The sequence below is a fragment of the Chanodichthys erythropterus genome, chromosome 23 (assembly GCF_024489055.1).
Source record: "Chanodichthys erythropterus isolate Z2021 chromosome 23, ASM2448905v1, whole genome shotgun sequence".
In the NCBI taxonomy this organism is placed as follows: domain Eukaryota; kingdom Metazoa; phylum Chordata; class Actinopteri; order Cypriniformes; family Xenocyprididae; genus Chanodichthys; species Chanodichthys erythropterus.
In genome coordinates, this window is record NC_090243.1 from 31,219,833 (window position 1) to 31,237,538 (window position 17,706).

A 17,706-nucleotide genomic window follows, 5' to 3' on the forward strand; every position below is an offset into this window, starting at 1 on the left:
GACTCACTGGCTGGAGCCTTCCTCCTCCGCTTCCTTTTCTTCCGTGTGGGAAGCGAAGATTCAGCGCCCACCTCCTCAGCGATCTCAGGAACGGACTCACGAGCTGGAACGGACTTACTGACTGGAACAGACTCTGAAGCGGATTCACTGGCTGGAGCGGACTCACTGGCTGGAGCGGACTCGCTGGCTGGTTGTCTAGGTGAGGCCCACTCTATCCGATGGCAGAGATATGCGGCAAACTTCCAAAAGTTTAAGCTCTGTAGCCCTTCCATCTCACAATGAGACAACAGCTCGTCAAGGCAACTATTAAACAGGTCTTTCAAAGCCGCGTCATTGTAATCCAGCCCCACCGCCATCGCCCAAAAGACCTTTGCAAAGCACCCTACCTCCCATCCTTCTTGCCGTAGGGCTCTCAATGTCCGAACTTGAGCCATCCGTTCTTTAATGCAGGCCGGGAAAGGGATCCGGAAATCCATGCTGCTGGATCAATATAGTGGTGGTTCGTTCTGTCACGGTTGCACACAGAAACAAGATGGTAAGATCCAAGTGCAGCAGTTTAATAAAAGGGAAATCCAAAATCATACATCCAGAACAGGCATGGGTCAAAATCCAAAGTTACAGTCCACAGGAAACAAAAGCCAGCGGTACAAAATGTGCACATAACAGGATATAGCGAACCACAACAAAGGCAAAAAACACAGAGACTAAATAGAACGGAACTGAAAAGCAAACACAAACACCTGACGAAGTGATACAGGACAGCTGGTGCAAGACATGTGGTAATGAGTCCAGAGTGCATTATGGGTAGTGTAGTAAATGGGTGAAAGTCCAGGATGGAGTGCCCTCAAGTGGCAGATAGGGCACTCACACTATAGATCGTGACACTTACTGTATTCACGGAGACAGGAGCCGTCGCTATTTTCATTATTAAACACTTGCAGTCTGTATAATTCATAAACACAACTTCATTCTTTATAAATCTCTCCAACAGTGTAGCATTAGCCGTTAGCCACGGACCACGGCCTCAAATTCATTCAGAATCAATGTAAACAATATAACAGTATACAATACTCACATAATCCGACGCATGCATGACGAACACTTTGTAAAGATCCATTTGAGGGTTATATTAGCTGTGTGAACTTTGTTTATGCACTGTTCAAGGCAAGCGCAAGCTCCGTGTGCGTGGAGCATGAGAATTAAAGGGCCAGTAGCCCTGAATCGGCTCATTTATAATGATGCCCCAAAATAGGCAGTTAAAATTGGACACCTTAGACTTATATTACATCTTTTTTTTAAAAAGTTCTAGGGTACCTTTAATGCCTTATTTTGCATGACCTTATTCTACATTCCTTAATCCTACCCAATACTTAACAACTACCTTACTATCTATTATGGTAATAAGCAGTAAACATAAATGTATTGAGGCAAAATTCTTATTTAACAGTTAGTTAATAGTGAGAACTGGACCCTAATCTAAGGTGTGACCAATTCAAAATATTTTGGTTGTTGCCGTATGCGTTAAGAGGTCCATTAATGCGTTAATCCCTCTGATTATTTATAAATAATGGGCTCGTTGTATAACATACATTTTTTAGGATTATGTTTTTGTCTGTTTAGTTTCATTGTGTTTTGGTTTAATTTTCCCTGCTCCTGTTTTGTCTGTGTTCCTTGGTCATTCGTTTTTGATTAATCCCGCACCTGTTTCCGTTCTGATTAATTAACACTTCCTGTGTATTTAAGCAATTAGGGTATGTTTACATGACACCATTTCAATTTCAAACAAAACTTTTTATGCATTTTTGCCATTTACATGGCAATGGCATTTTGGTGGTCTGAAAATGCAAAATTTTGAAAATGTGTTTTAAAGTGCAAGTTTTTGAGAACGATACTCTTATTGTCTCAGTGTAAACTACAAAAATGCAAATCTGTGAAAACGGTGACACCATGCACACGCGTATTATGTGTTTAGTCTATAGGCATGCGTGTTTGGTGCAAGTACTCTGTAAAAGAATGTGTTTTTGCATAAGAATGTAGTCTTTCTTTATGCCTGTAAGGCATAATACAGCATTTGTCGTCCTTTTCGTGGATCCGTGTGAACGAATATCATTTTGATAACGTTGTCATCTGTACAGAGAAGAAACTTTTCCATTTTTTAGTACACCATTGTTGTTAAACGTATACTTAGTTTCCTCATTTCTTTGTTCGGTCTTGTTGTGTTATTGCACTTTTTATTAAAATATTCTTTTCTATTTAGATTTGTGCATTTAACTTACCTGACATATTTCACTATCTGCTTTTGTTTCAGTGCCGTCTAATGTTGAAAAGGTGGATTTGGCTGAGCAAAATGATACAGACGTGATCTTAAAATGGGACAAAAAAACATACAACTATGCTCTTGAATGCAGCAAAAATCCATGTGAAAACATTAGTATCACTGCAGAAGGGAATACGATTATGTGTCATATATCAGGTTTGATTCCTGCAGCAAACTACATCTTCACTGTCTACACAGAGTTTTTTGATGCGAGAAGTAGTGGATTCAACTACAATCACACCACAAGTAAGTAGCCCTCATTTCTGAATCCATATTCTCCTATTCTTTGGATCATACTAATAATGGGCCACATAGCAGGGTGAGAATGAAAGAATCAGCTTGCTTTCAATGAATGAATGAATTTGAATTAGCTATGACTCATGATTTTAAATTGAAATAACAGATAGAGGAATTTAATGAATTGCAGTTTAAAGACATTTAACACATAATTAGTCCAATACAAGATTTCCAAATAATTACATACATATCGATTTTACAACAGTTTTATGAATTTCTTTCAATTTCATTCAGTTTTAATGATTAAATATTGCAATCCTTCATCCAGTTCAAATTCAGATTCTCAGCTCAGTTCTGAATGGTGCACAACCCTGCCACATACCAAATTATCAATGATGAATTTGAGAGGAATTTACTATATGTTCTATAGTATTTATAATAATTATCAATTATTGTGGAAAATGTATCTCTTTACAGCTCTATCTAATGTGACTGAAGTTGGAGTCGATCGATCACTGACACAGTTGACAATCAAATGGAATAAGTTAAACAAAAACGACATCTACAACTACACCTTGCGTGATAATCATGGAACTGAGAACAATTTCACTGGATCTGTTATGGATGATGAGATTATACATATTTACTCACATCTTACACCAGGGACAATACACAGTTTTACTCTCTTCACTGTGGTGAATGATGTCAGAAGTGAAGGGTACAAATTCAAGAGCATCACCAGTAAGTTTTGATAGCATTGCTCTGATTTAGCTACTTATTTGAAAAGCAAATATATGAGTTCTAAATGAGTGAAGCTTGCCAGTCATGGAAAGAAATGACCTGTGTGGTTTTGAATGCTTGATCTCTTCATATAATACTTTGGTAACACTTTACAATAAGGTTTAATAATACATTTATTGTTAATTTAAACTTTTACTTATACAATATTAAAGGGATAGTTCACCAAAAAAATAAAAATTCTGTCAGTAATTACTCACCTTCATGTCGTTCCAAACCCATAAGACTTTCAGTTATCTTCTTCACAGTTATCTTCTGTCCCTCCATAGAGAGCTATGCAGCTAGAACTTCAAAAAGTTAATCATAAATCATAAAACAAAAGATGATAAAGTTAAAGATCATAAAACTAATCCATATGAATTGAGCAGTTTAGTCCAAATTTCCTGAAGAGACATGATCACTTTATATAATATTACACACACACACACACACACACACACACACACACACACACACACACATATATATATATAAGACTCTAAAACCCCTCTAAAACCATCCCACAAATTCCAATTAAAAGGGATAACCGCTTTATAAGAATCACATGGTCTATTGTGTCAAAAGCTGCACTTAAGTCTAATAAAATCAGAGCAGCTGCATTACCTGCATTATATTTCTGTGCAATGACACTCGAGAAATAATTTTGCCTTGCAGTTCTCGCAGCAGCCTGGTAGTCTGAAAAAAGAAAAAAAAAACTGTCTCATAAACAAGTAAAAGCTTATCCTTTCTCCATTTCCGTTCAACCTTCCTGCATTCCTGCCTCAGAGAACGAGTATAGTTGTTAAGCCATGGAGTTTAGGTTTCCTAACTTTATATGGGGCCACTACATCTAAGATATCAGAGCAAACATAATTGAACAATATCAACAGCTCATCTGGGCCCACAGAAGGTGAAGGAGACTCTATCACATTCACAAATGAAGAGGAGTTATATACCTCATACAATTCTATAGCCATGGATGAAGTACCTGACTGTGGCAAAACTGGTTTGCATGGCATAATAACATTAAAAATTATAGGCATGTGATCAGACAGACCATAATTTAAAACATCAACATTTCAAATAGGAAGGCCCAGAGACAAGACCAAGTCCAAAATATGGCCTTGCTCATGGATTGGATTTGAAATGAACTGCGTGAAATTAAAAGAGTCAACCAGCTGTAAAAACTCAGAGACCATAGGCTTATTTAGACAACACACATGAATATTAAAGTCACCAAGAATTAATATGTTATCACAACTTGGCACAATATGTGATAAAAACTCTGAAAACTGCTGAATGTCTGTTGTGTTGACCAACATACACAGAACAGATTTCCTGCCATCATACATCATAACTTGAGCCTCAAAGCTCTGATAATTCACCTTTGACAAAAGACGCCATTTAAATCCCTTCTTAAAAACACATGCAAGTCCGCCACCCCAGACAGTAGTTCTAGGGGTGCTAAAAAATGTACAGCCATATGAAGAAAGTTCAATCAGGGCATGTGTCTTGCCAACATTAAGCCATGTTTTAAAAATAAATAGAAAATCCAAATCATGTTGTATAAAAAAGTGATCTTGCATTAACCAGTACCATATTTACTGTACCAGACTCCAGCGAAGACAGTTATGCTCCAACCGAAACCACATCCGACTCGATATAATGCAAATTGTTAATATTTACTCCTCTCAAAACTTTGTGTCGCTGAGTCACAGCCTGCAAAGTAGGGCTGGGCGATATATCGCATGCGATTGTCACGCGCATTTCGTCAGTAAAGCCGGTTCCCTGATTACCGCTAAATCGCCATCACCTGCTTTCAAATGGAGCGGCATTTAATAGATAGAGCCATAGTTCACTGATAAGCTACGCAATATCGCGTTCATTATCGCAGATGAATCGCCTTCGATAATGAACGCGATATTGCGTAGCTTATCAGTGAACTATGGCTCTGTTTATTAAATGGCGCTCCATTTGAAAGCAGGTGATGGCGATTTAGTGGCAATCAGGGAACCGGCTTTACTGACGAAATGCGCGTGACAATCACATGCGATATATCGCCCAGCCCTACTGCAAAGATGGTATCCAAATGTCCGGGAAAACTGGACGCAGACAGGATAGTCTCTCACTCGAAATGTTTCCCGAAGTCAACAGGTGTCTCTCCTACATCCATGATGCTCTAACTTTCACAGCGAAACCCGCCCGTCTGCCACTATTCCAACGGCGATTGCTCCGAATCCGACGATTTCGCCGGTACTCACACTGTAGGCCCGAACCAAGGTTCCACTGGCATAGACTACATGAATCGCGGGTGAAAACAACACTTTCCACTCTGAGTGAGATCATCCATCACTGCATGAATGTGAAGCAAAGTTTTGCATTCATAAGTCCAGAGAGAGTAGTTAGGGCTAATAAGACATAGGCCTACAAATAAAACAAAAACATTAAAATAGACAACACGGAACGACGGCCATGGCACCATCTTACCGTGTACTGTGGTCATATGTTATATGATGAACAGATTGACTTTAGGCTTTTATTCACATATAAACATTGATCAGCGAACATAAACAAGAAGCTCAACTGAACCTGCTTGACGCGTAAGAACAAACCTCCTGTGGAAGCTCAAACGTGTTGCGGAACACACAAGAATGAACCTCATTGGTTCTCACACGTCAAGCGAACATGCTTGAGCTGATGTGTGAGTTGATGGGTAACACTTTAGAATACTGTTTCATCGTTAATGAATAACTACACATTATTAACACTAGTAACTACTATTAACTAACAACAAACTCTGATTAACGAATTAGTAAGTAATAGTCCTCAGTTGAAGGTGGTAGTTCACTATTAACTAATCCGTAACTACTATTTCTTTTTCAGATCTCCCAGAGACTTACTAAGAACTACTATATACAGATTCAAAATTAACATGAATGATGCATAATGTATAAATAATTCTAAAGTGAAGGTCATGGTAACCCACTAGTATTACCAAATCCTTCAGAAGGAATTATTAATGATTTGGAACAGTATTCTAAAGTGAGAAACATGATAACTCTCTAGTAACTAAAGTAATTTTAAACTTTAAGGTTTTTATAAGGTTTTGGATAGTAATTACTCAAATGTTACTAAATCATTCTAAAGGAACTACTAATTATTTGGATCAGTATTCTAAAGTGAAGAACATGGTAACCCACTAGTAATTACTTAAGTGTTACCAAATCCATCAAAACGAATTACTATACCAAAAACCTGTATATTGTAGTTCTCTCTGTCAGGGAGGTATGAAAAAAAAAGTAGTTACTGATTAGATAATAGAGAACTACCACCTTCAACTGAGCACTATTACTTAATAATTCACTAATCAGAGTTTCTTGTTAGTTAATAGTAGTTACTAGAGTGTTAATAATGCATTACTCATTTGTTCCTGTGAAGTTATTCCTTAATGAAGGATCAGTATTCTAAAGTTTTACCAGTTGATGAATGTTTATGTGTGAATAAGAGCCTAAATGAAATCTGTTCATCATATAAAGGATCTCTTCAGAAGATTTGAACCAAACCGCTCAGTTCATATGGATTAGTTAGTTTTAAGATCTCTTTGGGCCCTATCTTGCACCCAGCGCAATTGACTTTGTACATCGACGCATGTGTCATTCCTATTTTGCACCCGCGCAAAGCGCGCTTTTCCCTCCACAGAAGCACGTCGCTAAACTAGTGAATGAACTTGCGCTCCCTGGGCGGTTCAGCGCAAAAAAGGAGGCGTGTTCCGGCGCAAACAATCCCTGGTGCTATTTTGCTGTTCCATTAAACAATTGCGCCACTGACCAGAAAAAACCTAGTCTAAAGTCAGTGGCGCGTTGCGCGTTGTTCATTATGCTATTTTAAGGGCGCATGCTTGACCATAATGTATAGCGTGAACAACGCGCATACACTTTGCTCATGTAATCTACACAGATGCAACAGTTATTTTTGCAAATCATATGTTACACTAAAAAAATATTAACACATGAGATGACGGAAATCATTGTGGTGTGCCACGAAGATGTGAAAAAACCTGTTTAACCGACGCTATTTTGGGTGGGTTTCTCCCATCCCCATACAACACAACTTCTCTGTCTTTCACTGCTCTTACAAGAACATCAGTCTCCTCGGCTGTGAACCGCTCCTGGCGTGCGCCTGGTAAATACGCCATAATAATAGCAATCCATAATGGAACTTGCGCACCTGCTTTTAAAGGGAATGTTGGATGACGCTCTGATTGGTTTATTTCACGTTACGCCCAAACCACACCTATGAATAATGAAGCTACTTCAGACCAACCCATTTTAGATTTGCGCCGGGCGCAAGAGCCATTTATCCCGCCAGGAAAATAGCAACAGCGCCGAGACCCGCCCACAAAGTTACTTGCGCTTTGCGCTTTGACACTTGCGTTTCAGATCATTAAAATAGGGCCCTTTATGAACTTTTTGAAGCGTCAAATTGGTTGTTATGTAGCTGTCCATGGTGGACAGAAATCACTCAGAAATCATTCAAAATTACTTCATTTGTGTTCTGAAGATGAACAAAAGTCTTATGGGTTTGGAACAACAAGAAGGTGAGTAAATGACAGAATTTAAATATTCGTGTGAACTAACCCTTTAAAATTAAAGGTTATCTGTTATTATTTATTATGGGCCCTGAGCTAACATGAACTAGCAATTAATTTTGACTAACATTAATAAAGAATGATCAATATATTGATCATTGTTAATGTTAATGCATTTTTTACAAAACCATTTAAGACCCCAAGATTAAGAATTGAAAGTTTGAAGTAGCATTCATATGTTCTTGTGTTTCTGCAGCCATTCCCTGCGAGTCCTTTAACTGGACAGTCACCAACTCTTCGATAGTTGCTCAAGTGAACAGTAGCACACGTGTAATAGCTGAAAACAGCACTGGCAATAGTAAAAATGACCCTGTAGTGGATAACAGGGTGAATCTGCAAGAGCTTTATCCTGGAGCAATCTACAATGTTTCACTGTGGTATGATTTGGACTCAGAGGAACTACTACAGTGCTCACATCTCCTGACGTTAGGTGAGTTAACATGCTCTGTTTTGGACTGTGCTGCTGAAAAGATGATATTCATTATAATACCTTTGTTTTTCTATCCTTCTGTTTTTCTTTCAAACTAGATCCAAATAGTGTGCTTAATCTTCAGTGTAAATATTTTTCTGGAGGATATGGTCTGGCTGTAATTTGGGATCATCCATATGGAGTTATGGATGTGGTGCAGGTGGACATTGGTAGTCAAAGTTTCAACCGTAGTTCAAATGAATCATCAAGACAAGAGTTTAAAAACCTGCAAGTTGCCCATTGGTACAAAGTGACTGCAACATCATTCTCTGGAGCCAAGAAGAGTAAAATGGAATCATTAAACTGTCAAACTGATCCAGCAGGTAAATTAAGGTCTATATATGTTTAATAAAAGATAGTCTTAAATCTTCAGGCATATTACAGGTTAAATAAAACTTTAGGGAATAGTTAATCCAAAAATGAAAGTTCTGTCACTATTACTCACCCTCATGTTCCAATCCCTTATGAAATCATTTTGACTCTCATGAGCTCTCATGAAAAATGAATTGAATTCTTCATGTTGTTACGGGTGGCTGGTAGAGAGATGAGGCAGATACGGATTTCCACGATAATAGAGACTTTACTTCAAACAATGGCAATGAACAACAGACAGACACCTTAACAAAACAGAGAACGGACGAGGAGTGAAGGGAGTGAGTGCAATATATGGGGAGTGCTGACAATAGAGTCCAGGTGCAGGTGATGAGTGACGATGAGGAGCAGACGAGGGAAGTGAGTGCAGGTGTGGAGAACAGGAGGATTCTGGGAAATGGAGTCCAGGGAAACAAGGGATCTGTAACAGTACCTCCCCCTCCCGGTAGGCGCGTCCTCGCGCCGTAGATGTAACAACCGGGAGGGGGGCGGGCGCCCTGGAGACCTCAAACCGGAGCAGGGGAAGGAGTAAACTGGAGTGGAGGTCTCCAGGGCAGGTCCAAAAACCATGGCGGGTCAGGAGCCGTGGGCAGCCATGGGGGTCAGGAGCCGTGGGCAGCCATGGCGGGTCAGGAGCCGTGGGCAGCCATGGGGGGTCAGGAGCCGTGGGCAGCCATGGCGGGTCAGGTGCAGCGGGCAGCCATGGCGGGTCAGGTGCAGCGGGCAGACATGCAGCGGGCATACATGGCGGGTCAGGTGCAGCGGGCAGCCATGGCGGGTCAGGTGCAGCGGGCAGCCATGGCGGGTCAGGAGCCGAAGCCTTCGAGGCGTTGAGCCCAGGCGTCGCTGAAGGACTGGCGGGTGATGGCGGAACCGAAGGCTCTGCCGACCGAAGCGCAGCCGGGGCTCCAGAAGGCCGCAGTGAAAGCAGAAGGACAGCCAACAAAACGAACAACGGGGGGGAGTGAGGAGGCCAACTGAATCCGAGGGACGGAGTGACGGAGCGGAGACGGAGGAGTGAAGTCCAGAGGGGAGGGCAGGCTGATGAATGACCAAGGTGTGAGTGGAGGCAGGATGGAGACTGGTGAAGCTGGAGGACTGATGGGCAACGGTGGAGCAGAGGGAGGTTGGAGCCGGGGTGAAGGTAATCGCCCAGAGGTCCGAGGTGGAGATCTGGGCGAGGGGGCTTGAGGTGGAGGTGCAGTATAGACATGACTTGGAGGAGGCGGGAGAGGGAGGCAGGGAGGGAAAACAGTCTTTGGGCTGGAGAGTTCAATCACAGAGACCATACTAGGAGCGGCTGGCTCGGCGGCGGCGGCTGGAGCGGCAGGCTCGGCGGCGGCGGCTGGAGCGGTTGGCTCGGCGGCGGCGGCTGGAGCGGCAGGCTCGGCGGCGGCGGCTGGAGCGGCTGGCTCGGCGGCGGCGGCTGGAGCTGAGGGCTCGTAGGCGGCGGAGACTGGAGAACTTTGCTCGGCGGCGGAGACTGGAGAACTTTGCTCGGCGGCGGAGACTGGAGAACTTTGCTCGGCGGCGGAGACTGGAGAACTTGGCTCGGCGGCGGAGACTGGAGAACTTTGCTCGGCGGCGGAGACTGGAGAACTTTGCTCGGCGGCGGAGACTGGAGAACTTTGCTCGGCGGCGGAGACTGGAGAACTTGGCTCGGCGGCGGAGACTGGAGAACTTGGCTCGGCGGCGGAGACTGGAGAACTTGGCTCGGCGGCGGAGACTGGAGAACTTGGCTCGGCGGCGGAGACTGGAGAACTTGGCTCGGAGGCGGAGACTGGAGAACTTGGCTCGGAGGAGACTGGAGAACTTGGCTCGGAGGAGACTGGAGAACTTGGCTCGGAGGAGACTGGAGAACTTGGCTCGGAGGAGACTGGAGAACTTGGCTCGGCGGAGACTGGGGTTGAGGGCCATTTCATCCCCTCAAATACAATTAAAATCCCCACAGGCACTGGAGCTGGCTCTGTGGGGACTGGAGCTGGCTCTGGAGATACTGGAGCTGGCTCTGGAGATCCTGGAGCTGGCTCTGGAGATACTGGAGCTGGCTCTGGAGATACTGGAGCTGGCTCTGGAGATACTGGAGCGGGCTCTGGAGATACTGGAGCGGGCTCTGGAGATACTGGAGCGGGCTCTGGAGATACTGGAGCGGGCTCTGGAGATACTGGAGCGGGCTCTGGAGATACTGGAGCGGGCTCTGGAGATACTGGAGCGGGCTCTGGAGATACTGGAGCGGGCTCTGGAGATACTGGAGCGGGCTCTGGAGATACTGGAGCGGGCTCTGGAGATACTGGAGCGGGCTCTGGAGACATTGGTGCCGCTTTCTTCCTCCTCCTCCGCTTACTGGGCCCAGTAGCGGAATATGGGTCCAGCCTGGGGCAGGCAGGGAGTTCGCTGGAGCGGTATGCGGAGGAAGCCGGAGGTTGACTGACTGGCCCGGCCAACCGTGTTTCTGGATGGACCGGACGACAACACTGATCCTGAACCTCTTCTACTAAGAAATTGGAGCCATTCAACCACAAAATTAAATTGATAGTGTCGCTTAAGGAGAAACAAAAAACAGGTTCATCAAAACGGATAGTGTCGTCATCCAATCCATCCAAAAACAAGGAGATCAACTGAGCATCAGGCCAGTCAGACAAGAAAGCAAGCTCAACGAACTCCTCCACATACCTCTCCAGCGAACGTCCTACCTGCAGGAGCCCGATAATGCGTTCGCTGGCTGTTAGGGTGAGAGGCGATGGAGGAGCTGGATCCAGGGAGCTGGGGAAAGTCTCCATTTTTTTTTCGTGGAAAATCCGGTCGGTTTAGGTCCGTTCTTCTGTTACGGGTGGCTGGTAGAGAGATGAGGCAGATACGGATTTCCACGATAATAGAGACTTTACTTCAAACAATGGCAATGAACAACAGACAGACACCTTAACAAAACAGAGAACGGACGAGGAGTGAAGGGAGTGAGTGCAATATATGGGGAGTGCTGACAATAGAGTCCAGGTGCAGGTGATGAGTGACGATGAGGAGCAGACGAGGGAAGTGAGTGCAGGTGTGGAGAACAGGAGGATTCTGGGAAATGGAGTCCAGGGAAACAAGGGATCTGTAACACATGTGAGTTTGGAGTCCCACTTTATATTAGGTGTCCTTAACTACTATGTACTAACATTTAAATTAGTCATTTGATACAATGCACTTATTGTGTATACACAGTTATTGTGTATTTTTACCCTGTGCCTATATTTAAAAAAAAAAAATACATGCATGCATTTACAGCTATAATTAATTTCTGTAATTCCATCTAATTAAACTGTTGCCTTTCCTTACACCTTAACCCACCCTTAAACATACCCATACATCCAAATTAATCCTAACCTTACCCACCATATCCCACCTCAATAGCAGCAAAAGTGTTTTGCAATTCAATATGAACACAATAAGTACATTGTACTTTTTTTATGCAAGTACATAGTTAAAGATCCCTAATATAAAGTGTGACAGACTTAAAATATAGCATGTTGTTTGGTTGATAGCAATTAATATGAACCACATTTATGATGTCTTGTTACAGTCTTCATTTACTTTCTTTTTCATAGAAATGTGGCCAGGAGAGGAAAATTATGTGTTTGGAACATTCATTTTAATTTTCAAGTGAACTATTCCTTTAAAGGTGCTCATTTCAATTTGTTAACACAAATTACTGCGTTAAGAATCATAAACTTTAATTATGTGAGTTCTCAACAATCTAATGATATGTGGATATCAGCAGAATTGAGATGAGCAGGTTTATCTCCAAATCTGCCAAACTAAAAGAGCAATAGCCTAATATTAACATTAACCAAGAAGTCAGTATGAGTTCACAGTATGAGACCAAGAAGTCAAACCACTTCTTGACATTTGTGATTGCAGTGCTGAAGAAGACTTTAAACTCCTCTTTGGCAGTTTATTTATATAAAAAAAGGAAATAAACTGCTTTATCTCTCTTCTGACTAAACTTGACCATAAAGTCTTTATGATGGTATATAAATAAGTAAAGGTCTTTCTCTAGGTTCTAGGTTCTTTATCTTTCAAGATAAGTTGTGCATGTGGACAGATTATAAGTCATTCTTTTCCTTATTGTTTATATTGTTTTATATCATAGGCCTAATCAGCCATCTATAGTCTCTTTGATACAATATTTAACAGTGACTCAATAAAATGCATGGAGCCTTATGATAAACCACCATGTACAAAAGCCCATTTCCACCCCATAAGAAAAAAAAGTGATTTTACTTTCGCCCATTCAAGGACGTTAAGTAAATTTGTACTTCGTGATTTTGAATTGCACATCTCTTAAGTTGGTTATGAGTACATCAGATGACAACTTCCCCCTTCTCCTAGATCAGGGCACGTGTTCAGGTCTTTTACCTTGGCAGTATGAGTATGAGAACACCAACAGGAGGCTGTTCAATCAATTAGAATTAATGTAAAGTAGAGGGAGTTGGTCAGCTGATTTATCTGAAAGATTGGTGAGATTCCTAGCTTGTAGAGCCTTTTCTGTATTATCAGCACAAGGAAGACATAAGTGTAATAAAGTAAATTTTATTAACAAAAAGATAAACAAGAATAACTAACACAACTACTAAATGAATACCATGAATGATAATTGAATAACGTGTATAACACTGTTAGACATTTCAAAGGGTTTTTACAGTAACTTACAACACAACAGTGTTGCCAGTAAGTTACTGTAATTAAGATTTACAGTACTATAACTGTATTTCAGTTTTACAGTAACTACATGGTACTGTCATTATGTAATACGGTGCAATTACTGTAAAAAACCCAGGTAATCAGTACACTTCTGTAATTATTTGTCCTAAATATAGATTTCATAATATTATATAGAATTAATTACATAAGTACTACTAAGATACAATTCAAACAGACAAAATTATTGCAAAATAATTTTTGCAATAATTCCGTCTCTACCCCAGACGCGAATGACGCAATCCAACAAAAGACAGAACGCATTACAATCACTGTTTGCACTGAATGCTCCGGCGCGACACGACAAATCCCAGACAGTATAACGTTACTGATGGCCCGTTATATGTACGGTACTCCGAGTCCAAATGTACAAAAAAGAGGAAAATAAAAAAACACGACGGAATGGTGCCAGAGAGGCTGTTACAGCAAAGTAAATCGGTATTTTAAATCGCTGTATGTGGTGTTTGACGTCACAGAAAATTCCCATGATGCAAAGGGAATCACAGTTATATACTGTAAAGAGAATTAGCAGTGTTATACTGGGTGATTTAACCTCCTGGGACCCAACATTTTTTTTTTTTGAATTTAGCATTTTTTTCACGTCATTATATTGTTTAGAGCATAAGAAACAAATGAAAAAATAATTTTTTTTAAAAATTATATTTTATTCATATGTTATGATATGTCCTCTGTAGTGGACACCAGGACTAAGTTGTTTAAAAAATAAAATGACATGAAATGACATTTATAGGCAAAAACAATGGAATTTTTTTTTAATCACCAATCAATTTTTAGGCTTCAATATTGTTTTTAACCAAACTATGTATAAAGATGATTCTCAACTATGTTATGAAACATATAATGGAATTAATTGATATACCATTTTACTTTATGCAATATGAGGGTAAAATGGCCATACATCGGTTTTCCCATTCAATACAATGTATCTATACACTGTATCTAATTTGCATATTAATGTATTCTTGGAGCAACATGCAATGAAAAAAGAAGTGTAATAAAAGTCCCTATTCACTTGTTGTGTCTCCTAAAATGCCTGATAAACATGATTTAAGTCCTGGTGTCCTCTACAGTGGACATGTATGAAATCAATGTTCTGTTTCATAACAGAAAGTCATATTTTGATTTGAAACCCCATAACATTTTCCTGAGATGTTGATTTATAATAAACAATTTGAAAATTAATCCGATTTAAATAAATTTTAAATTTAATCACAAAATATTATCATATTTCCATAAGAGTGCTAATTTTCATTTTCAGTCATAATTAAAGACCAAGAAGTTGTTGTTGTCATGGGGAAACCTCTAAAAATCTGGTATCTCTGCAAAGCCCTGAATGTGCTCTTTACAGGACATCCAGACTTAAAACTGTGACATGTATGATGTCAGAGAAAATCACTCAAATATAATGTCCACTACAGAGGACAGAAGTCTATTCCTGGGTCCCAGGAGGATATGGTAAATAACTGTAGAAATTACAGAAATGTCTAACAGTGAAGATACATAAAATACAAGCGATTAAGTTGGGTGTGGCTAAGGGAGAGTTACTTGATCTTATGGACAGATAAACTGTTGTTTCTGTTGTTTTTCCAGGGGAAAAAGTTGAAATTATAACATAGTTATATGTTTATGTCTTAATTATGATTTAAGTCTCAAAAAGTTAATTATGACAATCAAAATTATGAGATTAAAAAGCCATAATTAAGACATAAAGTCTAAAGAAAGTCAAAATTCTAACATAAAAAACAACATAATTATGAGATAAAAAGTCAAAATGATATAAAGTACAAATGGACAAAATCAAAATTATGATCATAATCAAAATAATGACATACAAAATTGAAATTATGATTTAAAACATTTAAATTGACTTAAAAGCTATAATTATGACAAAATGTCAAAATTATGACAAGAATATGTGATAAATTGCAATTACATCAATCAGAATAAGATTAAAAGTTGAATTGACATTCAGATCCACTTCTTATTGACCTATGTCATAATTTCAATTTATGTCATAATTTTGTTTTTTTTACATCATAACTTTTGAGATCATAACTTTTACCAGAGCACGATTTTTTATTATTTTTTTTAATTACGGTGGAAATGTGTTTCCATAACCATGAGTCAAACAGCCTCACAAAGTTATACTTGGGTTAGAAGCAAGATCAAACATTCCTGTACAAGTTGACAGTATGATAAATAAATTGTATTACAAAAGGAAATTGTTCCTTGGCCATCTGCATTTGGTCATTCCGATGATGGGTCTCCATATTAACAAACTGTAGTAGATAAATAATTTCTGCCTTTAAACCCCCTCAAGCTTCAGTTGCATAGAGCTTAACCTTGTATTTAACCTGCAATATTCCTTTAAATCTTTGAGGTATTAAGCTTTCACATAACTGACCAATGTATTGAGATGCTCACTGTTTGTTTCTTTCTTTGTTCTGCAGGCGTTATAGCAGGTGTTCTTGTGTTTTTCCTGTTGGTCATCCTTATTTGTGCTGCAGTCTATTGGTGGCTTCGCTATGGTTCTGCAAAGCAAAATAAGTATGATTTTTATTTATCTATTTATCTATTATGGGTTTCTTTTATAAAAAATGCAACAGAAGCTGTATTAGTTGTGTCTCTAATGTCTTTTCTCATCTCTAGAAGCCCCAAACCAGTGGACTCAAAAGTGACTAAAAAAAGCTACAAGTATGTGTGACACTATTATATTGAAAATTAAAGAGACACTCATTTGGACACTCAATTCACACTTAAAGGGATAGTTCTCGCTAAAATGTAAATTCTGCCATTATTCTGTTATCATTTACCCTCATGTTATTCTAAACCTGTATAGTGGAACATATACAGTAAGAAGATATTTTAAGATTTTTTTTTTTTTTTTTTTCTAAATACAATGGACATAAATAGTCTCTAAAACTGTATGTATTGAATATTTTATCTAATGCAATTTCATTCAAACATTTTTTAAGTGTCCACATGTGTTTTGGGGCCACTGTATATGATGTAATTTTAGTATAACAACAAACAATTGTGAAATGTTTTCCAGACTGATTCCTGAGGATAAATTTCCTGAACATTTTCGAAACATGAGTCGTGATGAGAATAGAGGTTTCAGTCAAGAATATGAGGTAGGATTGAGCAAACATGAAATATATCACCGTGTCTACATCAGATACAAGCGGTGATGTGCGCAATACAACAAATCCCCGACAACAAACTGATGTCTCATTCTATTTATGTCATACTAAGCACTTGCAATATATACTTCTCAGGACAAATGGATTTGCAACGGTCACTTTGTCGCATCTGATGTAGACACGGTGTAAGGGTTAAATTTTTTGTCATTTTTATCTCTGGCTAGTTTGAACAAAGTATTCAAACACTGAAAACATCTCACTGCTTATATGTCAGAATCATTAAGTTAATTTTCAATGTTTACAGTGTTTGTTGAGTATGTTTTTATTGATTGTGTTTTTAACAGGACTTGAGTTCAGTGGGTATCGAACAGTCTAGTGTTGCGGCTCTTCTGCCTGAAAACAAGGACAAAAACCGATTTACAAATGTTTTACCTTGTGAGTGTTTACACCACACACACACACACGTTGGTGCACCTACCAATCATTATGAGGACATTCTATAGCCGTAATGGTTTTTATACTGTACAAACTGTATATTCTATCCCCCTACACTAATCCTACCCCTAAACCTACCCATCACAGAAAACTTTCTGCATTTTTAATAAAACATTGTTTAATATGTTTTTTAAAGCCGTTTTAATTACGAGGAATCAGAAAATGCCCTCATAAACCAGTTACATTGTAATAACAGTGTAATACCCATGACATTATACAAATTTATGTCCTCATAGATCATATAAAGAAGCACACGACGTTTTATGGGGACTTTCCATAGACATAATGATTTTTATACTGTACAAATAGTATATTCTATTCCCTAACCCTACCCTAACCCTAAACACAACAGAAAACTTTCTGCATTTTTATATTTGCAAAAGAACATAATTTAATATGATTTATGAGCTGTTTTTCTCATGGGACCAAAAAAAAAAAATCCCTTCAAGGTAAAAAAAATTACTGGTATTACTATCTTTGTGGGGAC

General features: G+C 39.6%; 1 protein-coding gene across 1 annotated transcript in view; it reads left to right on the forward strand.

Annotated features, from left to right (window-relative positions):
• Positions 1–17,706, forward strand: part of ptprh (protein tyrosine phosphatase receptor type H) — a 49,357-nt gene that overhangs the window by 24,621 nt on the left and 7,030 nt on the right. Inside the window, exons 5-12 of the mRNA XM_067377161.1 lie at positions 2,309–2,563; positions 3,032–3,295; positions 8,176–8,409; positions 8,508–8,771; positions 16,032–16,128; positions 16,231–16,275; positions 16,634–16,715; positions 17,069–17,159. Of these exons, the coding sequence (XP_067233262.1) occupies positions 2,309–2,563; positions 3,032–3,295; positions 8,176–8,409; positions 8,508–8,771; positions 16,032–16,128; positions 16,231–16,275; positions 16,634–16,715; positions 17,069–17,159 (1,332 nt within the window). The remainder of the gene's footprint in view (positions 1–2,308; positions 2,564–3,031; positions 3,296–8,175; positions 8,410–8,507; positions 8,772–16,031; positions 16,129–16,230; positions 16,276–16,633; positions 16,716–17,068; positions 17,160–17,706) is intronic.